The following is a 25,680-nucleotide window of genomic DNA, read 5'->3' as shown; positions in this document are numbered from 1 at the left end:
TCACAAGGGGTCTGAGGATCTCATCTCGGTACCTAATGGCAGTCAGGCTACCTCTGGCGAGCACATGGAGGGCTGTGCGGCCCTCCAAAGAAATGCCACCCCACACCATTACTGATCCACTGCTAAACTGGTCATGCTGAAGGATGTTGCAGGCAGCAGATCGCTCTCCACGGCGTCTCCAGACTCTGTCACGTCTGTCACATGTGCTCAGTGTGAACCTGCTTTCATCTGTGAAGAGCACAGGGCGCCAGTGGCGAATTTGCCAATCCTGGTGTTCTCTGGCAAATGCCAAGCGTGATGCACGGTGTTGGGCTGTGAGCACAACCCCCATCTGTTGACGTCGGGCCCTCATACAATCCTCATGGAGTCGGTTTCTAACTGTTTGTGCAGACACATGCACATTTGTGGCCTGCTGGAGGTCCTTTTGCAGGGCTCTGGCAGTGCTCCTCCTCTTCCTTCTTGCACAAAGGCGGAGGTAGCAGTCCTGCTGCTGGGCTGTTGCCCTCCTATGGCCTCCTCTACGTCTCCTGGTGTACTGGTCTGTCTCCTGGTAGCGCCTCCAGCCTCTGGACACTACGCTGACAGACACAGCAAATCGTCTTGCTACAGCTCACATTGATGTGCCATCCTAGATGAGCTGCACTACCTGAGCTACTTGTGTGGGTTGTAGAGTCCGTCTCATGCTACCACGAGTGTGAAAGCACTACCAACATTCAAAAGTGACCAAAACATCAGCCAGAACGCATTGGTACTGAGAAGTGGTCTGTGGTCCCCACCTGCAGAACCACTCCTTTATTAAGTGTGTCATCTATTTATTGCCAATAATGTCCACTTGTTGTCTATTCCATTTGCACAACAGCATGTGAAATTGATTATCAATCAGTGTTGCTTCCTAAGTGGACAGTTTGATTTCACAGAAGTTTGATTTACTTTGAGTTATATTGTGTTGTTTAAGTGTTCCCTTTATTTTTTTGAGCAGTGTATAATGTTACGTATACATATTATGTAGGATTTATTAGCAAGCTGTTTAAACTTAAATTAGTCCTTTCTAGTTCTCTTTTTGATCTTTTTCTTAACATGGTGATCACTGCCTTTGAAGCATTTCATCACATTACTTGTTAATCACTGCTAATTCCACTCAGGCCTTACCAGACCATACCGCCTTACCAGACCATACCACCTTAACATACACCATATATCAGTTTTAGTAACATTTGCCATTTTTTCCCAGCATCTCCCACCATTAAGCTGCTGGTAGAAGACCCCATAGTGGCTAACCCAGGACAGACAGTGACTCTGGTCTGCATCACCTCTGGAGGGGAGCCCACCCCAGTTCTAACATGGGTACGCAATGCTGAGGGCCTTCCTAAGAAGAGTGTCCTGAACGGTGGGACCCTGACCATCCCTGCCATCAGCACAGAAGAGGCTGGTGTCTATAGCTGTCTGGCCAGTAACAACGTGGGCAACCCCGCCAAAAAGTCCACAAACATCATTGTCAGAGGTCTGTACTGCTGTCTACTACCTCTGCTCTTTTCAAACACACTTGGTGGATCATATAGAATAGCTGTCAGATTCAAGGATCTGCAGGGCCGCAAATATGAGTTTCGACATTGAGGAAAGCTCTCACGGCACCCATAAGTTGCCATCATTTTTCAGAGAATGCAATTTGTCAGCACACAATGAATTGCAAATGATAGACAGGACTCGGGGCAAGGATAATAAATGTCTCCAACAATGCATGCAGCATACATGCAAATATAAATAATGACACTGCCTTGAGCAGTCACTCATAGTCACTGCATCGGAATGTACACTGAAGTTATGGGCCAAAGACCAAAATGAAGTGTTCATTTTTTTTAAATGGACACTATATGTGACAGGATTAATTCAGATTTGCCTACACTTTGATTTTTACCATTGCATATTAAAAGGCCCTCCCTGTAGCTTTTTCCAAAACTATCCCAGGATGTTTTATTTGTTGCACAGTTTTCCATTTAATTCTGCTAAATATTTCATTGATTATTGCTGAATATAGCCTGATTCAATTGAATTTCAAATTTATTCAGTGAAAAAAAGGCAACATTAAAACGATTAATTAATCCACAGTATTCATTATGTAGTGCATGTCTGTAGACTTTGCAGCAAGTTTTAAAATTTACAAACTGTTACAGGGATAACAATGATGGTATAGTAAGGTAGTAAAGTGTGAGAATGGCAATAAAGATTAATAAAGAATTGGTACATTATTCATTACTGAAATAGGCATTTCTTCCACTGTTAAAGACTGTTGCTCAGATTTTATTGCTGGCAAAAGATATTAAAAGTAGTCATAAATAAAGGCTTCCTAATAGCAATAGCACAGTTATCTATTGAGTTGAACCGCTAAGCCACTGTCAAACTGCTAAAAGCAATAACTGTATCATGATTTCTTTAAATACCCACCACACAAACAAGAAGGAACTAAGTCAAATCCAGCAGAGGAGGAGATTTAGAGTGTGTCGTTCTCAGTGGGAGTCTAGACTGTAGCAGCTGTTGTAGCTTATTTCATAGTTACCCCCTCTCAAAAGCGATCCCTGGTGTGCAAAGAAAGCTGTTTGCACATCTGGAGGCCCTGGTTTGAGTGTGAATGCTTTTCTGGCTGTCAACCCTCCGTCTCTGAGAAGCACAGTGAAATGAAGCTCGGACTGCATTAGCATGAGGCTGGATGGAGACCCAGGAGTCAGGTGGTTTGCCAAGGCAGAGGATCAACTGAGTAAAGGAGAAAGAATGGCAGAGGCAGAAGAGAGACAGAGACAGAGAGAAACAGATGCTAGGTGTCATTCCTAAAGCCTCTGTAGTACTCTTCACATAGCACAGACAGGTAGTAGAGAATATGGTCAGTATTTTGATTGATGTGTCCATGCTCTGCCCACAAATACATTCTTTTATAGTAACTCTTGTGAGGCTGTGTAAGCATTATAGAATGCTGGCAGAAATCCCATTGATCCTAATGAGAAATTGTAACATGGTTTTTGTCAAAATGCTCTGGCTGACTCGATTAATTTGATTATGTTGGTATTCGTTCCTTCATTTACTATTTGGAAGCTTTGTTTTTCAGTCTAAACTACAACACAATTTATCTGCAAAGGCCTTAGATAGAACAGTCATTATGTGTTAACAGTTAATATGTGGAAAATTTTAAAAAATATAAATTATAGCTGGTTTAGTTGAATGAACCATAAAAGGCATCCACATCACTTTGCCTCAGAGAGCAACAACCTGCTTTCCATGTGGCCATTAAAGCTTAAAGAGCAAAGCTGCCTAATAAATCACTTTAAATGTAAAAAAATGGGAGAAGTGCTTGTTATAACATGGAGGCATGACAAAGTTGATGAATCATCTCAAAGTAAGTATAGTGATCCTTATCAGAGTACATCTTTGCTGTACAACACTATTAATGTTTTTAGGAGTACCGCTTTGCTCTATAATACCTTATTAATACATTGTTGCTGCCTACTGGGTAAATTTCAAACTGCAGAAACATATTTAAAATTATGGATATTATTTTCAAGGGTGGTTTTGAGAACGAGTATTCAAATTCTGCAAAATGTTTTTCAGGCCAGCCAGACAACATGCCTAGACTTACAGTGTGTTATTAATTTTGTATGCATGTAAAAGGTTATAGTGTTGGGATATGTTAGCATGGTGGCGAATTCTATGTCATTGTTGTTTCCAACGTGCCTGGTTTTGATTAGCTAAAAGCAGAGTTTATCTTATGCAGAGACTCAAACATTGTAGTGATCTGATGTGAGTTGTGTGCCACAAAGCTTGTCAAAGCTAGCAGCAGTAATTATGAAGGAATGCACTTATGGGCAGAACTTGGATAGTTAGTTGACCTTTCTTCCAATTAGTTAGGCTTTTACTTTGAGTAGCTTTTTCTGAGAACCAAAATGTATTCGCAACAAAAAAATAAGATTCCAGCTCCATGTAAAATTTTATGGCCAACTTGGGAAAGAAGTGAGAGAGTAAGAGGCTTGGTTAAAGTGGATGGAATATCAGTGAAAATGAGATATGTTTCACTCTTTTACTCTGAACATATCATAGCATAGCAGACCCATCCCTTAATCCTTCTACTATGCTACTTGCAAAAATATAGCCCAGTTTCAGAAAGTGGCTGATAAGTCACATGAATTTTTCACACTATTTCCTCTTGCATCAACTGTCTTGAGTTATAGTCTTGCCGAGATTCTTTGAAGACTGACTTTAATTCTCGTGGCAAACTCAGATTGAAATTTTTGGCATGGAAGACAAAAAATATGTATCCTCATAAGTTCTGTCTGTAATTTTACATTATATATGCTCAACTGATCAGCAGCAGTCAGACCCTCTGCAAGCAACAGAAAGCTGAAGCCGATGAAAACATGCAATTCCTTCAGGAACCGAACGGTTTGAGAAAATATCAAAGAAAACAAATGTAAATACTGTGTTTAATTAACTGAGTATGCATGGAAAAACCTCAGATTGCCTCAAGAAATACTTCAGAATTACTGTCCTGTGGATTATTATAAATGCTGTTTCAGCTGAGCTCCCACTTTTAGTACATGTGTACTGTTCTTGATGACGTTTTTTCAAGACCTTCATTTTTGATTTTCTCACAATCCTCAGATCTTGAACCTCCGGCCTGTTTATGCTCTTTCTCGTTCCGTTTTTCTTCTCTGATGGTACTATTTTCTCTTCAGCTTCTGAACATCCTGTAATGAAGACAGTGTATGCATTAGATGTGCATAATGTGATGTTTTTCTTTTTTCTTGTCTTTTAGAAGAGTAGTTTGTGTGCTTAAATGTTCCCAAAGGCTTTTTAACACTGTAGGGCGATTATCAATGTTTATAACCCCCTTTGCTTCACGTGGCTCGCTGGGGGAACTTGTCAACTTGTCTGCATAAAAACCCGTCTCCTCCTCTGCATCTGGCACTGTAATGGAGCTTGCCAGAAGTTTGATCTGTCGGCCTCCTGTTACAGAAAAGCTGCTCATTTTGTGAGGTGATCTGTGTCATTATGTGGTAGACATGGGCATTAGAACGTCACCGGAACAACTCACTCTGTCTCTAAAGACCGTTTTTACCAAGCCTTGTGTTTTCAATTCACATCTTGCGTGGGTTTTTTTCCCTCATAAATCACCACAATCCATGCCATTAGACAGATAGTAATAGTGATAGCTTGGTGGATGGAGGGCACTTCTCATAAGATAAGCCATTCCGACCGTCATTGGGAAGGTTTCATGCCACGAAGGCTTCTCTGCTGCACAGATGGCTGAATCTCATTTGCCAGGAAAAATAAGCAAGGGATTGAGGAGAAAACGATATTACATGTGGAGGATTGTGAACTCTGGTAATCTGGCCGCACACTGCTGGCTGCCTGTGCTCAGCTTAAACAAGGGCTTCCATGGTGGTCATCTGAAATGCTTTTCATCCCTTGTGGAGGAAGGAACATGAGCAGCCTGACAAAGGAGAGAGAGCCCACTGAGCACGCACACATACTGCACATCCACCTACTACCTTAAGAATAATGCCATACATGAGCATAAATAGGATCCCCCACCACTTTTCAGTAGTGTTGTCTGTTCAGAATCCTTTGTATAATAGTTTACTGTAGGAACCTGTCCAAAGATTCACTAAGAGTATGTCTGACACAAAGAGTGTGCAGGAAAAAGTCTAAACCCCTACCCTAAATAACAATTGCTCAGTCATGGCTTAGCAACCATAACTAGGCACAGGTACCTCTGACAAGCATTCAGAACTTTACAGTGTGCTGCAGTGCTGTGCTAGCAGTCTTGTACATCAGATCAGTGTGAAATTTGACCCTTTTTTCTAAAACAAACACAGAAGTATAGGATATGGATTAAACTGTGTGGACGTCTGCATTACCAATTAAACCTGTCAAAAAAGAGACCTGAGACTGTGTCAAGGTTTATGACTAAGTTAATGAGCTAAAAAGGCTGCTGACCAAAAATGATTTCTTCAGGTGTTGGATCTTAGAAATGGATTAAAACCACAACATGAGCACAAAATCCTCATGAGCTTCAGACCTCAGCAGAGAACAGTCTGAAAGCTAATATTACCTGGATCTATAGGTTTTAGCCTATGTCTTTTCACCACTGAGAGATAAGGTTGGGCCATATGCTCTTATTTCATACTTTCAAATTGTCTCCATATATTACTTGTATTATTGTGGGTGTTGTAAGCGTGGGAAGTGACATAAAAGCATTTGTGTCACTTTTTGCCGCCTCTTTCCTGTGTTATTTAAAAATTTTAAATTAATAAGTGTAGTTTCCTTATTTGGTCAATAAATAGTTAAATGCGTTACATGATTTTCAAGCCATCATTCAATAAATGTCAAATCATCAGTGTAACAGTAATTGTTAAATGTTAAATATTGAACGATGCTTCTAACTAGGAGAGTGGAGCTGGTTAGCATTAGCCTAGATAAATGTGTTCTGTGTTGTTAAACCTGTTCTGTGGTGTTTGGCTCTGTAACCTCATCGGCTTAGCAGGCAGGCTATCAACCCAGACATTACCGCATGCAACAGTAGCTTTGCGACCCCACATATTGGCCACCTCAAAATTAAATTCGATAATCTTACCCAAAGGAATGTTTTCCAGAAGAGATATATATGTCCGTAACTAATTTGACAAAAAAATGTGTATGTGGGAAGCTGTGGATATGTGCATATGGTGTAGTAATTTTGCAGGTTTTGTGAAAGTTCGACGGGCTGAATTAAACAGGCCAAAGTCTCAATGGACTGGAGCAAGCTGAAGGCTGTTTTTGTTTTTTTTCAACAGATTTTTCAACAGATGGTTTGAAAAATTAATGCTAAAGTACAAGTTTGGAGCAGAAATCACACAAATACAGTATGTCCGCTTTCTGTACTGGTTAGTGTTCAGTTTTTATTTTTAAAGTTAATCTTTTTTCTTGCAAACCCTGCCCGCTCAGTGTACATTACAGGCACAGATCAGGACACCCTTCACAAAGGGAGGTGGGCAAGAGAGGTGAAACGAAGGCTCGGTCAGCAGCACCCAGGTAGGAGTAACCGTCCTGGGCAGCTCTGAGTAAGGCTTTTCTGACACACCGCCTACAGGGCAGCTCCATCAATAAAGCACGAGTGCAGCTCATGGTGTTCTGTATTGAGCCCTGTCAGTAGCTTTTTCAGCAGATTACACAGCACGTTGCTGGGGCTGCTGTGCGGACTCCAGCAAAATAAACTGGAGTCGCGCGCTCTCTGTTATTTATAAGGGGATGGGGGCAGTGAAGGGGGCTGGGATTTGCTGAGCCTGCACACTGCCATGGTAATGCTCCTTTTTACTTATTTACAGTAGAGATTTTATCTCCTGGTAGGAGTGCTTTTTCACTAGGTAATCACAATAGGATAGCTGAGAGGCATCTCTCAACCATGTCCTATTAACTTTTCTTCCTGTCGATTTGGAATTTTGTATTCTACATTAAAACTTTATGATGATACACTTTGAAATTCCCTTAATTTTATTATTATGAACAAGCAGAGAAATTCTGTTGAAAATGTGGGATCGAACTTTAAATCCACACCACAAGTAGAAGCGAAGGTATTTACTGATTTGAATGTAATGAAAACGTAACGTTTTATGTACAATGTTGCTTTGCCGAAAGAAAAATCATCTTTTTCAATTTGAAAAGTATTTTGAAAAGCATTGTTTTGCCATTTTTGACAAAAGAAATAAGAAATAAATAAAAATAACCTGCTCACCTGTGAAATGTTCCAAACAGGTGTTTTTTGAACATTCCTCAACTTTCCCAGTCTTTTGTTGCCCCTGTCCCAACTTCTTTGGAACGTGTTGCAGGCATCAAATTCAAAATGAGTTTATCCATTTGAACATTAAATATCTTGTCTTTGTAGTGTATTCAACTGAATATAGGTTGAAAAGGATTTGCAAATCATTGTATTCTGTTTTTATTTATGATTTACACAACGTCCCAACTTCATTGGAATTGGGGTTGTGTGTATATACACACATATATACACTGCTCAAAAAAATAAAGGGAACACTCAAATAACACATCCTAGATCTGAATGAATGAAATATTCTCATGGAATACTTTGTTCTGTACAATGTTGAATGTGCTGACAACAAAATCACACAACATTCATCAATGGAAATCAAATTTATTAACCAATGGAGGCCTGGATTTGGAGTCACATACAAAATTAAAGTGGAAAAAAGACACTACAGGCTGATCCAACTTTGATGTAATGTCCTTAAAACAAGTCAAAATGAGGCTCAGTATTGTGTGTGGCCTCCACGTGCCTGTATGACCTCCCTACAATGCCTGGGCATGCTCCTGATGAGGTGGCGGATGGTCTCCTGAGGGATCTCCTCCCAGACCTGGACTAAAGCATCTACCAACTCCTGGACAGTCTGTGGTGCAACGTGGCATTGGTGGATGGAGTGAGACATGATGTCCCAGATGTGCTCAATCGGATTCAGGTCTGGGGAACGGGCAGGCCAGTCCATAGCTTCAATGGCTTCATCTTGCAGGAACTGCTGACACACTCCAGCCACATGAGGTCTAGCATTGTCCTGCATTAGGAGGAACCCAGGGCCAACCGCAGCAGCATATGGTCTCACAAGGGGTCTGAGGATCTCATCTCGGTACTGTGCAGCCCTCCAAAGAAAGACCACCCCACACCATTACTGACCACTGCCAAACCAGTCATGCTGAAGGATGTTGCAGGCAGCAGATCGCTCTCCACGCCATCTCCAGACTATGTCACGTCTGTCACATGTGCTCAGTGTGAACCTGCTTTCATCTGTGAAGAGCACAGGGCGCCAGTGGCGAATTTGCCAATCCTGGTGTTCTCTGGCAAATGCCAAACGTCCTGCACGGTATTGGGCTGTGAGCACAACCCCATCTGTGGACGTCGGGCCCTCATACCATCCTCATGGAGTCGGTTTCTAACTGTTTGTGCAGACACATGCACATTTGTGGCCTGCTGGAGGTCATTTTGCAGGGCTCTGGCAGTGCTCCTCCTGTTCCTCCTTGCACAAAGGCGGAGGTAGTGGTCTTGCTGCTGGGTGGTTGCCCTCCTACGGCCTCCTCCACGTCTCCTGGTGTACTGGTCTGTCTCCTGGTAGCGCCTCCAGCCTCTGGACACTACGCTGACAGACAGCAAACCTTCTTGCCACAGCTCGCTTTGATGTGCCGTCCTGGATGAGCTACACTATCTGAGCCACTTGTGTGGGTTGTAGAGTCCGTCTCATGCTACCACGAGTTTGAAAGCACCACCAACATTCAAAAGTGACCAAAACATCAGCCAGAAAGCATAGGTACTGAGAAGTGGTCTGTGGTCCCCACCTGCAGAACCACTCCTTTATTGAGTGTGTCTTGCTAATCGCCAATAATTTCCACCTGTTGTCTATTCCATTTGCACAACAGCATGTGAAATTGATTGTCAATCAGTGTTGCTTCCTAAGTGGACAGTTTGATTTCACAGAAGTTTGATTTACTTGGAGTTATATTGTGTTTTTTAAGTGTTCCTTTTATTTTTTTGAGCAGTATATATATATATGCATACATATATAAGTAAACAAAATATAGTTCCATTTATTTGGGGTTTTTATTTTATTTTAGTGTTTTTTTTCCACATCATTTGAGTATAGCTGTTGTGTAATTTTTATGAATGGAGAAAAAGAAATGGTCCAAAATGACAATTACATTACAAGTAAAGAAAGGTTTAATTAGTGAAAAATTGCACAACAGTAGTAACTTGCGTTTCAGAAACTGGAGCATACTTGCTTTTTCAGCGCTTTAGACAGCTGCAGGTAAACTGATCACACAATATCTTTGCTGTAATGAATGAGACTAATTTTGTGAATTCTATTGCTGCAACGTGTGACAGGAAGATTTCTTTCATTTCAAAGAATTACAAAAGTGTTAAGCAGTTTGAGGTGTTTAGTCATCCTGTTAAAGAGACACATAGCTTTGGAGAAGACTGACTGCTGTGGTTAGTTCTGTTCACAGCAGGGTAGAAGACACTGCAAAGGCACTATAATGATGCTTATCATTATATAAGAAAGAGAATTAAAGGAATATGCATTTGCACCGCACACTCCATCCACTACCACAAGGCTTTTAAACAGCTTTTTCCTCAGTTTGCTGTGTGTTTTTTTTCTTATCCAAATGTGTCATAAAATTGTGGTTAAAAGGGACATCAAAAGGATTATGGATTCATATATAATGCTTCAAGGAAAAAACTTACAGTGACGGCTGCTGAGCCGAGGAAAAAACTAATACTATTTAATACCAAAGCAGAAATTTTAGCGATTCAGATCTGTCAGAAAAGTAACAGTTAAAGCACATTTTTTAGGATTCTGCGGCTGGTGCTATGTGGTAATGTACATTTATGAACTGAATGTACTAGCCTTTGTAATCTGTATGTATGGATTTTCATGAAACAGTTGGCTGGACACAGGTTAAGCTTTAAGGATTAGAGTAAATAATATTGTCACTGAGTCTCATGCTAAGCTGAAAAACTCACCATGCGTTAAGTCAAGTAAAAGTTCTGAAACGGCTTTTAAAAATATGAACGTAAAAAGCAATTTCCGTATCTTTAACATGACAATACATTTCAGCTAGTGGTCCCTCAGCCATGGCACATGAAGGTGGTCTTTTCATTATAGCTCATTAAAAGTTGAAGCACAAGTTTGGGCTTCCACATTAGGCGCTGAAGTTCAAAGAGACTTAACAGCAGTGTGGAGATTAAGAAATCATCATCAAACGGTCCATGCATAGCGACCTGACTCAGAACGTTTTTCAGCAGAGATTACACAGCTTGTCACTTCGAAATTGCTTGTCTGTAATACCTCTTGGTAATGACAGAAACTCATGCGAAGGGATTGGGCTCTACAGCCTAACATCTCTCAAGTTTTATGGGGTTAGCCAAAGAGAGTGCTGCTATCCCAGCTCAATTACAGCATTGATTAACTCGCAAACTTGCCAGCGCAAAAGCCTAGTTGAGCTGAACGGCACAGGCAACAGCCCAGCAAAGACACAGCTGTTTATTATTTTTGATCTGTCACGATATCATTCATTTTGCCATTGCACATGAAACAGATCTTAGGGCTGCTCATCAAAGAATGCAACAGGTTCACATGCAGTGTCCTGGCTTGTAACCTGTTAGCCTTGATAAAGTGCCCCCAAAATAGGTAACTGCCACTTTTACAGCTGTCATTTAAAGTAAATGCAGTACAGTTATGCATGAAATAGGACCTGACCAATATATAAGCATATGCAGGCAAACACATTCTCTACAGGGAACAAATTTAAATATGCCATTTTTCTGCATATTTCAGTGTGTGCTTCCTATGTGTTGGCAAATTACATAAAAACATAAAATGTAAAATGTGCTTTAAGTTTGGCACAGGCCATATTTTATGTTAAATTACACAACATCTAAACTGTAATTGGGACTTTAAATGTGTTCTGTGTAAAGGATTTGTTAAGATGGTTTCTTATTGTATTTCTTAGCTCATGTAAATTGATTTCTGTATTGATCATAAAACTTACATATTATTTGAACCCTGATGTTAAAATTCAAACAATGTTCAAATGAATATCACAAAGACTACTGCAGATGTTATGTAGATACTGGATGTCTTTTCTGACCAGTTTTTGACTGAGGGGGTAAGGAGACAGAAATTGTGGTATGAGATGTTGGCAGGGTTAACACTGAGTGTGATGGTGAACTGAATTTGGCTAGTGCAGGCCGGCAAGTAGGACAGAAAGCATTCAGCCGTGTGCTACACCTGTGCTAATAGTGAGACAGGCTGACAGTGAGAGTCCTGGCCATACATAAAGTTTCCTTAGAGTCAGAAAATTGTAGCTCTGTTTCTAAATGTTCGGTGTTTGTGACAGTTTCTTAGCAGTAATTCACAGTGCCTTCACATTTTTCAGGTCAAAATGACATGGATAGTATCATTTAGTCAAGCTGTTTGGACATTTTTGGAACAGGTACTGTAACTGAGTATCTGAAGCAGTCAGAACAACTGCATAGATTGCAAAACAGGGTGAACACATGCACTAGTTGCTTTTTACTGTGCTTAAGAGTTATATTGTTAGTTGAATAGCCTGAGGGTGTTATGTTTCTTGATGGGGGTGGGGGGTAGGAGAATTAGAGTGGGAGGTGTTAAATCCTATTGTGAAGGAAAGATGGTGGGTACTCAAAAAATGAAAAGCAAAAGGGTCTTAAAATAAGCAGAAGGGTCTTAAAGTAAGACATAAGCCACAAAGAATGGCCTAGCAAGCGTAGTAGTATGAGGGAAAAATTCCATGCCATAGCACTTTGTTCTTTGTTCTTGCATGACTGGTAACACCATAGGTGTGAATGAACATGAGTCATTGTTCCTCTGTACAGACATCACCGGAGTTGAATTTTGGGTGATGAGTTTTCTCCGAACGCAGCATATGCGTGACTCTTCGCCATCATGACTCTGGAATACTGCAGTTGTATTCTCGAAGTCCCTGTCCTGAGGGCTTCTCAGTTTATTTTCTCACTTTATTTGTGGAGACACTGGGACAGTCTATTTTAAGATTCAGGGACGTTAGCGGAGTTTGCAGTGGCAGAGCAAAATGGCAGACTTAATCAGCTCTGAGTCTGCAAGCCCAGTATTATTCAGGATGTATTTTTAATAAAACGGGTTGTCTATTGGCATGGTAAAATGTTTTAGATCATAGATGTCTTTTACATCATTTACAGTACTCTGCAAAAGTTAGAGACCAGCTATTCACTGGTTCAATTATTAGTCCGAATGGCCATTAATTTTTCAGCACCAGGAAAAAGCAGAGAACATATATTTAACAAAAATCTACACAGACGCCTTAACAAACTGTATGTAATATGCATTTTGTCATTATTAAATGTGTCCAAACTTTGGGGAGACTCAGTTTTTTAAACAAATCTGCAGGGATATTTTTCCACCCTTTCACAGTTCAGTTGGATACAGTTTCTACTTCTAATGATCCAGGTAATCCCTAATATAATTTTATACTGATCAGTACTGTTCATCTGATGACAGTCTTGATGGTCTACCAGCTTTTTCATGGTTTTGTAAGTCCTGTTTGCTTTGTATCTTTTATTATTTGTTTAACTGACTTCACAACTCCTCTTTTTTTCCTCTTATTTTGCTTTACTGTTACCCTTTTTATGTATGTGTATTAGTTTACATGTATTCCAATCAGGAGCATTTGGCTATTTTAGGGAAAGAAACAAAGCAGCTGAGATTAGTTTGCCTTGCCTGTGTGAATGTAAGAGCCTCTTTAAGGGGAACATAATGTCAATGACTCATTTGGGAACAGCTTATGTTGAGAGGACACCGCTGCAACTTTTAAGATTGGATGGATGAAAAAGTTAAAGAGGCAGTAAGGTGCACAAAGTAAAGAGTGAACAAATTAGATACTGATAGATTTGATATTATATTTAGTGTAGCTTTGGTGGAATTTTCTGTTAATGTTGGTCTATCAAATTTTAACACAGGGCAAATTATACCAAAAAGTGACATGAAATGACAATAAAGGAAGTTACAAGGTTTTTTTATGTGAGACAGTCCTACTTTTTATCTGACACTAAAAAATAAATAACTTGTATTTAATTACGTGAATAAATAAAAATGTGATCTGTGGCAATTTTGTGCAAAGATGTTTACTGATAGAGTGAAGGTGTTTTGGACTGTTTTGGAGATGCATCTGTTTACACTACAAATACGTTAAATGCTAAATCCTTTTACTGAAGTTTTTATTAAATGTACCACTGAGAAAACTAGTGTCCATTTTTTTTCTCCAGCTTTTCATTATCAGCATTACTGAAGACCCCACAACCCCTATTCAAATACAAATGATAAATGCATAGCATTACTAATAGTTCAATTTGTGATGGTCCTTTTTCAGCTAAAGCTGTAATTACTGTCTGCTTAAAGATATGGGGAGCATGAGCATTGAACAGGGCCTGGCTAAGCTTTGTCTTCAGAATTCAGAATGTCCTGCTTGGAGCTGTTTAAAGAAAAGTAGTGAGCAGCCATCAGTACTATCTTGCTGATCAGCATCATCGTCCAAATATTTGCACATGACTTGTAATCATCAAAAGTTATTGATTAAAAAGATGTTCTTTCTGTCCTTTGAAAGGAAAACAGATAGTCATGCTGTAAACCAATAAAAAATGTAAGATTGATATTTAGAATCAGTAATTAGATGAATGGCACACACACACACACACACACACACACACACACATATATATATATATATATATATATATATATATATATATGTATATACATGTGTATATAAACCAATAGTATAGAGTTTAGTGTTTAGTAACATAATGAAGGGCCTTTCTTTCTGTCACATTTGTTGCCCATCAAGCTCCACCTGAATCAGTTCACTCAGCAAACATCCTCAGTCTAGTTTCTTTATGTAGGGTGAGAACCTGAGAAACTACACTCAAAACACCTGCTTACTCAGTAGGCTGTGCATGATCTGCTGATCTCACCAAGACTTTCCTCTATTTTCCGTCTCATTTCATCCAGCTCTGAGGAAAGGCCGCTTCTGGATCACGCCTGACCCTTATCACAATGATGACAATATCCAGATTGGCCGGGAAGTAAAGATCTCCTGCCAGGTGGAGGCCACGCCAGCTGAGGAGCTGATGTTCAGCTGGCTGAAGAACGGACGGCCGCTGCGCAGCTCTGAGCGCATGGTCATCACCCAGACAGACCCTGACGTTGCCCTGGGAACCACAAACCTGGACATAATTGACCTCAAGTTCACTGATTTCGGTACCTACACCTGTGTGGCATCATTGAGGAATGGGGGCATACCCGAGATCAGCATAGATGTTAACATCTCATCTACTACTGGTGAGTCAAAATGAGGTGGCTGTGATCACAAATATTAAAGTTGTTTATTAGGTTAATTTAACCATGGCTGCTAATAAAATTGCAGTCTTAGTGAAGTTCCTCAACAAGAGAGAGAGCAACCATTTAAAGCGGCAACAAAGTAATGACCTAATAAAAACTAAAGTATTTTGCTTAGTTTGTACAGCATTCTTTAATAGCGTTGTGCAGGTACATCATGTTAAGGATAGTCATACTCAGGGTTTCCTTTAAAGGAACATTTCACATATTTCACATATACCTACTGGTTTATTCAACAAACTTAAAATATAAGGATTTGCCTTTTGCCCAATGCCCTTTAAACATGAAGCACCTTGCCTGTCCTCAAAATCGTATTTACAACAAGGAAAACACAACTTTTATCAAGCAGAGAATTAGCTCTCCTCTTAAAATAATTTTGCTCAGTGTGAAAGATACAGAAGTCATAAAGGAACAACACAAGAACAAAATGTACATGGACAGAAGGTCAAAATGCTGAATTTTCAAAAGATGTGTGGTTGGGCAAGTTTGTGTGCATTACTACATAAGCAGCTCAGAAGCGACACAGTTTAGCCATGTCGTTTAGTTGAAAATGCAGCTCATCCCTTCAGCATCAGTCACCAGTGTTTTTTTTCCTATTTGCTAAACAAAACAGAGCTAGCTGAAAAGCAGAAAACAAGTTTCAGCAGTTACTCATGATGCTGAGCTGTGTTGTCATGCCAGGTGAGCGTGGTTCAATACATCTAACAGAAAAACACCTTTCGGGATGACCATGAAGTAGTGTTCCCATATTTTTGACTTTTTGAGTCATGCAACCCTGTACTATGGTTTCTGATATCTGTATTTGCTCTCCTCTTCTCTTTGTCAAGTGATGTAAATGGGAATTGCCAATGTCTTCAAGCCAACTTATCGATGACAAGACTTTTTTTATTAACGTATTCAGTATGTCGCTTAGTTGTTGCAGCCCTAATTTGCAAAAGAACGTTTTTAAAGTAAATTTTTTATCTTCACACTGGAGCTCTGAGGCTAATCGGACTAGAAGTAATGGCAGCTTATACCTCACCAGATATTAAAATTGGCCAAAGTGTGGATATTAGATTTCAAGACTACCAATAATTTTCCATCACCTGCTTTGTAGTACCCAGGGCAAAAAAAGACACTTCAAACATTAAACTTGTCTTGGCTGAAGAACTACATTTAGGGGTAGATTATGTAGGCCAAATTAGCTTTTTCACTAAAGCATTCCTTTAAGGTTAGGAAGGTTCTGGGTAGTAACTGCCACTACTGAGTCAGAATTGTAATGTGTTATTTTTCCTCTGTGATTCCTGTGTGATTTCTCTTTATTAACCAAGTGAGATTTATCTTAAGGTCACTTACCTATCAGCATCCCTGCTCACCCTTGATAAATTAAGACAGACTATTTGGAGTGCAAATGGCATGATAAACTGTCTGTAGCGCTGCTAAAAAATCTAATGTGTTTCTCTGAGTTCTGTGGTCTTTTCAAGTCTTCAGTAGATTAAGAATGTAGCAATTCAGTCAGCTAGGCAGATACCCCTTAATATGGGTTTATTAATACTAAATTGTTATTAATTTGCAATCATCCATGCATCACTCTGTAAATGAGAAATAATTGCAATGGATGTGGGAGCTAATGGTGTGTGGAATATTGCAGTTGTACAGCAGAACTTTGCCAATATTTATTTCTGAGCAAAAGAAAGTTATCATTATGAGATTCATTATCATTTTCTCCAGAAATTGTTTCATTGTGTCAATGTACTTTTCAGTGCTATAACTGCACATACATACAGTTGTTAAAGAGAGCATTTAGAAATTGATCATTTAGAAAGCATTTAGGAACTAGAATATGTTAGACATCTAATGGCAAACTGGTCAAGTTAAAGGCTAATTTTCTATTATTTTTTTAACCTCTGCATAATTTAATTAGCATAATGTCATTCAGACAGTTTTGATGTTGTAAAGAAACTTACCAACGTACTGATTTTCTTCAGTGTTGTTGATGGGAACCATTGTGTGTATTTCAGAAACTGAGGCTACAGATGGCATTTGCGTGCTAGCAGGGACTTATCTGCTTCTGTTGTTTTGTTTTATTATATCAAGCCGTTGTTTTCAAAGGCATCAATCCTGTAGTGGGGAAGTCCTTGGATGTTGCATCCCCTCTTAATACATGATATGAACACCTGTCACCTGTCTAATGTCCCGTGTAAAAAATCATGAAATAATTTCACATGGCTGACATTTTCATTGTTCATTCACTGCTGTTCAAATTGCAAACTGCAGTCTGTGCAATCTGCACAGGACAGCCACAGTAAGAAAAGCCCTTTCAGTCACTGTTTCAGTCACTGTTACAAGTTACTTGTAAAGCTTTAGATTTTGACACATCACACTTGATAAACCTGTTTATCAATAATAGTAAAAGAGTGTTATTTTCAAAAATTGTTTTATTTGGGATCTATTTTGCCTTACCATGTCTTGCATGATACTCATATGCCATTCATGTATTTAAAAAATGTTTTAGGCCAAAAGCTCATAACAGAACTATCAAAAGATTGTTTCAGGCATCAGGCATCATGTTCAAAACCATTGCTTGTAAAGGATTTCTGTGTGGTAGCTTTTATAGGCATTGAACTATTCAGCCGTCTGGTTCCTATAACCACCACTGTGAAGAATTCTCGCCATGTTTATCTAGAATGGTGCATTTCACACGAAAACGCTTTGAATTACTTTGTTAACATCTTAATCATTTAATTATGCAAAAATCTTACAAATTTGGTGGAATTCCACTTAAAGGCTTTTCTCCACGTAAAACACAGCTAGCAGCATATTCTTCTCAACCTCTCTAAAATAGGTAAGCTACTGATGCAAAATATTGTGGAATTCTCTTTGTGACTCTTTTTTGTGCCACTACAGCAGGTGCATTTTATCAACCTGCAGATTCATACAAGCACACGGCCCCCTGCAGTCAAAATACATTCTGCTGATGCCCCCACTCATTTTCTGTGCCTCTTTTCTTTTGTCTTTATCCATCTCTCAACCTCCCACTTGATCATTCCTGTCCATCTCCCATCTCGCCCTCTTCCCTCCTCTCACTTGTGAACTTTATCAGTGCTGAAAAAAATGGCCTCCCCACTCTCTGCCTCCCACCACTTTCCTCATTCAGCTCCTGCTCTTGCACACAGGGTCGTGACAAGGTATTTTAAGTTGGGGGTGGGAAATGTTAAGCAACATATGCATGACATGAGCAATGACATTATGCAAAAGTATTTTTCTTTTAAAAGTATTTATTTTATAAATATTTATTTGGCATTTGTTTTCTTTGTCATTTAATTTATATATCCCGTAGTCATGTATAGATTATTGTAGTTAAAAGTTACAGAAAAACATGTTTTTTACCTCAAAATATGCTATTCGCCATTGACACAACTGACCCTTGTTGCACCCTTGAGCTTCTCTTTGCTCTCTCATTCTGGATGAACTTTATGTAAATTAACAAAGTCATGAGCAGTAATATTGTTGATGTGTGGTGCAGTCACATGGTGAGATTTAACACCAGAAAGCAGTTTAAAAGTTTAAAAACAGTATTAAGCTGATTTGGGGTTCAGGACTGGTGTCTGGTTCTGCATCCACTTTTACACTTTGCTTCTCAAGCTGCATGAGTTTTAGGAACATGCCCCCAAAGCAGCCAGTTGTTGTTGAGGGAAGCTATTCGACTCAGATCTTTGTATTATTATTATGGCTTTTAGAACTCGCAGTCCTGAAATCAGGGAGTGCTGTTGTCCCCTCAGCATCCCCATTTCCCTTCTTTTTGACTGTACATGCATGAGTGTTCCTTACTGCTTGTCTAGTGCGGTCGCTAGTTTAGTCGTCACTAATAAAATGCAGCAGGAAAAGTTCAATGGAGAGCAGTGAAAGGCCTTCCAGCACTGGCAGGACATTACTCTTGCAGAAGGGCTTGTCGACGCTATGAGGTTAGGAAAATGTTGCGTGGAAGCCTGCTAACTTCATGTACAGATGCTCAACATTAAAGCAGACTAAAGGCTCATGCTTAATGGAGGAGGGCTCTGCAGCACACCAGGGGCTATATTTAGAGGAGCAGGTGTTCCTCAGGCTTTGTTTGAAGCTGCAGGGAAGATATTTGATCGTCCTATTTTACAGCATACATTAGGGCTGCACAGTAAATCATACTTTTATCGTTATCATGATATGACTTTTTGCAATAAACACCACATTACGGATAAACGTAAGGACTGAAATTACAGAATGGATCAAATTCCCTACTGCCATTTCAAAAACAATGTCAGAGTGCGTCCCTGGGCTGGGCTTCAAATGTGTGAAGCAGTAGTGACTGTCGCAACAAATGTGCATCACCATATATTTTTAAGCAGTTAAATATATATTTTTGGAAGCCTATATGGATAAACACATGCATATATAGTGGAGCTGATAAGGTGATAAAATGCACAATAAGTGTAGATGTTTAGTGTGTGTGTGTGTGTGTGTGTGTGTGTGTGTGTGTGTGTATACACACAAAAAACTACACATCTACTCTCTTTGTCCGTTTTATCAGCTCCACTTACCATATAAGTGCTGTATATAGTTCTGCAGCTACAGACTGCAGTACCTATTTGTCTTTGCCTACTTTGTTAGCTCACATTGACCCTGTTTTTTAATGCTCAGGACCCCCACAGAGCAGGTATTATTTGGGCGGTGGCTCATTCTCAGCACTGCAGTGACAATGCTGTGCTGGTGGCATGTTAGTGTGTGTTGTACTGGTACAAGTGGATCAGACACAGCAGTGCTGCTGGAGTTTTTAAACACCTCAGTGTCACTGCTGGACTGAGATTAGTCCACCAATCAAAAATATCCAGCTATCAGTGTTCTCTGAAGGTTGATGAAGGGCTAGAGAATGACCGACACAAACTGTGCAGCAACAGATGAGCTACTGCCTCTGACTGTACATCTACAAGGTGGACCAACAAGGTGGGTGTGTCGAATAGAGTGGACAGTGAGTGAACACTCCAGCAGCACTGCTGTGTCTGATCCGCTCATTCGAGCACAACACACACTAATACACCATCACCATGTCAGTGTCACTACAGTGCTGAGAGTGATCCGCCACCCGGATAGTACCTGCTCTGTGGTGGTCCTGTGGGCATCCTGATCATTTAAGAACAGCATGAAAGGGGGATAACAAACTATGTGAAGAAACAGATGGACTGGTAAGTGGAGCTGAGAAAATGGACAGAAAGTACAAAGGTGTACTTCATGAAGTGACTGTTTGATATACATATTCATATTTACATCCCTTTTGTTATGTGGAATCTTGAAAAATTATCTAAGATTCTGTTTATTCTCTTCTTGATTGCAGTTTTATTTCGCTAGTTGGTCTAGCCTTGTTAAGGTTAATGAGGTGAAAGTTTTCTTAGTGTTAAGAGGAGAGCATCAGCTTGTTGTGCAGCTGGAGGGACTTTTATTTATATTTATATACAGTATAAAATATCACTTTTCTGCATCATATATTCTGCCACTCACCCAGTTGTCTCTGCTTTCATCACCACCTTAACAACCAATACCTAGTGTGTGGGGTAACATGAGTGGTCACTCAAATCCTCTTTTGTGCTGCACTGTGTAGTTGTATTAAAGGGAGCACATCGAACATTATTTAAACCCTATTTGTCTTGCCTCCTTGAAATAAAAGACGTTAATGTAATATTTAGACATTGTTACAGTCTCATGAAACCATAAACCATCATATTTATATATTTACACCAGCCTACAACAGTTTAGCCCTCCCCATTTGTGTCAAAGTTATAGGTAGTGTTTCAGTACAGACAGCTTTTTGAATGAGACATAATGCAGCCAATCAGAACAGAGACAGTTTACATACAGTTATATGCCAAAGTTTGGGCACCCCAGTGCAAATTACGTTTTTATTGATTTATTTGTTGAATGAGTACACATCATCTACAGGTAACACACCTCTGCTCATATTAAATTTACAATTACTATTTATTTGCTTAATTTAACATATTAGAAAAATAAATATAACATAAATTGTGGCCTGTGCAGAAGTTATGGCACATTTTACACTATGTATGCGTTATTTTTTCCGGTGTGTTAAACAAATAAATAGAACATGTACATTAAAAATGGCTGAAAAATGGCATGATTTTAATTGTTTTCTGTACAGGAATTGTTTACTCAGAAAATTAACAAGCATGGAATCTGACTGCAGATACTCTGACATTTATATATCTACATATCTATATATCTGGGATAGAGGCACAGTAACAAAAACAGCCTGTTTAAGAGTAAGAATGATGTAAATGTAAAAATTGAGGGATTTTCATGTAGAAATGATTTTTTTTGGTACATAAAGATACAAATGTTAAAAGGATGATAGAAAAGAAAAATGTAGGATATAAACATATGAAGATACAAATAATGCACAAGTTTATAGATGCACACAGAACAAACAGTGGAAAGATGCATGAGATTAGCCAGTGATTCGTGTTTAAAGTCTTTTAGAAAACTGTCAGATGCAAAGAGTGCTAGATGTAACTATATGGATAGTTATATGTTTCATTGTTTTCTCTCCACATTCACTTAGTCCCCCCCAGCCTGACGGTCCCAAGAGGGAAGTCTCCTTTGGTGACACAGGAGGGTGACACGGTGGAGCTTCAGTGCCTGGTGTCAGGCAAACCCAAGCCCATCATCCTCTGGTCTCATGCTGACAAGGAGGCGCCCATGCCGGACGGCAGCATGCAGACTGAGAGCTATGATGGCATCCTGCGCATCGTCAACGTCTCACGCGAGATGACTGGCACTTACCGCTGCCAGACAAGCCAGTACAATGGCTTCAATGTGAAGCCTCGTGAGGCCATCGTGGAGCTCATTGTGCAGTGTGAGTACCCATAGTTCTTCATAGCTCAACATCGACTGAGCTTTATGCTAAAGCTAATTAAGACGTTCCATCTAGAACAACCAGTGTTTAAAGTTTCTATTCAACAAAACCAAACCATTATTTTTTATGAGGAAATAGATTGGCAAGAAAAAAAAGTCAGAAGCTTTCAGGGGTATCATTTGTTATAATTACAGGCAACCTTGGCGCACGTCGTTCGTTGCAGATCTTTTTCTACTTATGCTCATCATTAAGACTTGCGAATTCAATTAGTGCAGGTGCGGAGGTTAATGCAATGTAATGAATTCCATAGTGTAGTTACGTGGTAAGAATGAGGTGCTTTAGAGCACTTTAATTCAGTCGCATGCAGATGTGTGCGTGTGGGGGTCAAGGCAGGTGCTGATGTTAATGACCAGTTCTGGATGCACCGTTGAAAAGGGAGAGGCGGTTTGCTGATCACACAATAATCTATAGCACATTGCAGCTGTGCTCATTTTCATACAACTTGAATTAATGAGAGGGGCGTGTGGTATCATGGAATCTCTTAATTACAGTGATGGTGTGAAATCGTATTGGGGTGAAGAATCCAAGGTTAGCTTGTTAAAGACTGCTAAGTGTTCTTGATCAGCTTGCCTTGTTACCGCAATGTTGCAGCTCAGAGAGCTCAGCACCAACTGTCTGATGATGATGAAATCAAATCAGGTTCAGGGCCTACGCAGGCCAAGGCACAATATATAATTACACAAATAAAATAATAGGTTAATGTCTAATGCAAGCACCAGTTCAACAGGGGGGATGTGAAAGCAAGGGACAAATGTAAGTAGTAATATTTTCACTAAAATGATAAGGCCTGATTCCTTAGTACAATCTTATGGAACCAGAATCTTCTGTAGAGGGCCAAAGCAAATGTTGGTTAGCTATTTGTTATCAGCTTTAAATATTCATGTTTAGCAAAGCTAATAAGCTGAAATGCTTTGGTAAGCAGAAGGGTCTAGGACACTCACTTTGAACTTTGAGGAAGGTCAATGTTTAGATAATGAAGGCCGTGTACTTTGTGCTGCTTGGATGACATTTTAAATGAAAGCTATTTTGGGTCACTTTTTATGCTGAAAGAACATCTTTGCTGAAACATCATTCGAGACTCAACATCAGCTTACCAGCTTCTATAAATGCAGTGTCCTGGGAATTTTGAACCCTGCATCCACTGATAAAATATTGGTATTAGTCACAGCAAGAACTACATTCTGATGAAGCTTATTTTGTCCATTTTTATAGTTAAAACATCATAAATATTAATGTTTAAATGAAATATAATAAAGTAAGACAAATGTAATGAATTAACTAATTGTTAATTAATTCATTCATTCATTAATTAAATGTAATGAATTAACTACACAAAATAGTAATATAAACATGATGAAATATTTTAATTATTTCAGCATTCACAGTCCACTTATAAACACATTTTGCACACATAATGAAATGAAGCACACTGATATCAGCACGTAGGAATACATCCATCCATCCATTTTCTAAGCCGCTTCTCCGTCAGGGTCACAGGGGGATGCTGGAGCCTATCCCAGCAGCCTTCGGGCAGAAGGCAGGATACACCCTGGACAGGTCACCAGTCCATCGCAGGGCAGACAGACACAGACAGTCACTCACACCTAGGGGCAATTTAGCATCTCCAATTGGCCTGACTGCATGTCTTTGGACTGTGGGAGGAAACCCACGCAGACACAGGGAGAACATGCAAACTCCACACAGAGAGGACCCTGGCCGCCCAACCGGGGAATCGAACCCAGGCCCTTCTTGCTATGAGGCGACAGCGCTACCCACCACGCCATCGTGCCGCCCCTGTAGGAATACAATTTATAATATTTACTATAAGCTGTAAGAGTGCAGCTTTAGAATGAGAGGTATTTGTTTGAAATAGAGGGCCAGTGAACAAAAAGGACATTGTTGCCTTTGGGCTGCATTTTTTTATAAAAGCAAAGCATTTTGTGGTTTTTAACTCTAAGGAAAAACACCTTCACAGGGGCCTGTGCAAGGTGTATCATGCCTTCCTCCCAGTGACTGCTGGGATAGGCTCCAGCAACACCCAAGCCCCCACACCCCCCCGCCCCCCCCCACCCCCCCCGCCCCCCCCCCCACCCCACCTTCAGGCAACCTTCACAGGGGGCATTTCGTAACATATAGCTTTTCTAATTTATACATTACCTATATATTTTATGCTAAATTCAAACTTCAGGAAGAGTCAACCTCTGGTGTTATATCAGAGTTTATATTTGTTAATATAGTAGTGACACTGAGGCAACTGAGAAAGTAAAACTGTTTTTTTTTTAATGTTTTAGTTGGTTGCATTTCAAACCATACAATCTCTTAAAGTTTTCTTTAAGATCATTTTCGGAATATGCAAACCCCATGAGCACTTTAAGATTTAATTTCTTAGAAGCACATTTAATCTCTGAAAAGAACATGTACTCCTTTTGTTGCTCTCCTGTCTTTGCTTTTATTCCAAGTCTGATTGAGGTTAGTGCTGAAGACCTTTCATGGGAGCTGTAGATGTTGTACTCTGAGTCACTGATTTTGTTTGGTAGTCATGATTCGGTGCTTTATTTTTTTTACTCTGCTGTAGCATGCTCTCCTTGAGCTGCGAGCTTTGTCTTATCTCTCTTTCATCCTACTATCAATACAGAACGTGTAACCATCACATTCTATGTAGGTAAATTGAATCATTCCAATCTTTACATATGGCATTCAGAAAGTGAAATTAGTGAATATGTGATTAATACTGCATATCTCATGAATCTGCTGAAGCCAACTGTGACAGTGCTGTAGCACACCTGTTTCATGTGAGGGGTGCAAGTAGTTTCACAGGACCAGAACAAGAAAACATGATTGGAGGCAATGAAATGTAACAAATACCCAAATTGTGATTTCAGTTTCAATACAAGTACTAAACACAGTTAATTAAGTAATCAGGTACATGTGCACGTCCCTATTCTGCACATACAGTGGTGCTTGAAAGTTTGTGAACCCTTTAGAATTTTCTGTATTTGTGCATAAATATGACCTAAAACATCATCACATTTTCACAGAAGCCCTAAAAGTAGATAAAGAGAACCCAGTTAAACAAATGACACAAAAATAGTATGCTTGGTCATTTGTTTAGTGAGGAAAATGATCCCATATTTCATATTTGTGATTGGCAAAAGTATGTGAATCTGTAGGATAATTTGAAGGTGAAATTGGAGTCAGGTGTTTTCAATCAATGGGATGACAGTCAGGTATGAGTGGGCACCCTGTTTTATTTAAAGAACTGGGATCTATCAAAGTCTGCTCTTCACAACACATGTTTATGGAAGTGTATCATGGCCCAAACAATGGAGATTTCTGAGGACCTCAGAAAAAGAGTTGTTGATGCTCATCAAGCTGGAAAAGGTTACAAAACCATCTCTAAAGAGTTTGGACTCCACCAATCCACAGTCAGACAGATTGTGTACGAATGGAGGAAATTCAAGACCATTGTTTCCCTCCCCAGGAGTGGTCGACCAACAAAGATCACTCTAAGAGCAAGGCATGTAATAGTCGTGGTTGGTTAGTGTAGTGGTTAACACCTCTGCCTTCTACGCTGTAGACTAGGGTTCACTCCCCACCTGGGTCAGCACCCTACACTATACCAATGAGAGTCCTTGGGCAAGACTCCTAACACCACCTTCGCCTACCTGTGTAAAATTATGAAGTTGTAAGTCGCTCTGGATAAGAGCGTCAGCCAAATGCCGTAAACGTAGTCGGCGAGGTCACAAAGGACCATAGGGTAACTTC

The 25,680-nt window shown here is 39.8% G+C and overlaps 1 protein-coding gene across 4 annotated transcripts in view; it reads left to right on the top strand.

The window, feature by feature from the left end:
* The window catches only part of mdga2a (MAM domain containing glycosylphosphatidylinositol anchor 2a), a 223,814-nt gene that overhangs the window by 105,590 nt on the left and 92,544 nt on the right, over positions 1-25,680 (top strand). For all 4 annotated transcript variants that reach the window (XM_037542047.1, XM_017713808.2, XM_037542048.1 and 1 more), the window contains exons 6-8: positions 1,232-1,501; positions 14,589-14,918; positions 21,562-21,855. In XM_037542047.1, coding sequence (XP_037397944.1) covers positions 1,232-1,501; positions 14,589-14,918; positions 21,562-21,855 — 894 coding nt within the window. The remainder of the gene's footprint in view (positions 1-1,231; positions 1,502-14,588; positions 14,919-21,561; positions 21,856-25,680) is intronic.

The sequence above is a fragment of the Pygocentrus nattereri genome, chromosome 10 (genome assembly GCF_015220715.1).
Source record: "Pygocentrus nattereri isolate fPygNat1 chromosome 10, fPygNat1.pri, whole genome shotgun sequence".
Taxonomy (NCBI): Eukaryota; Metazoa; Chordata; class Actinopteri; order Characiformes; family Serrasalmidae; genus Pygocentrus; species Pygocentrus nattereri.
The sequence above is the reverse complement of the archived record's forward strand: the minus strand, read 5'-3'. Positions and strand labels throughout refer to the sequence as shown.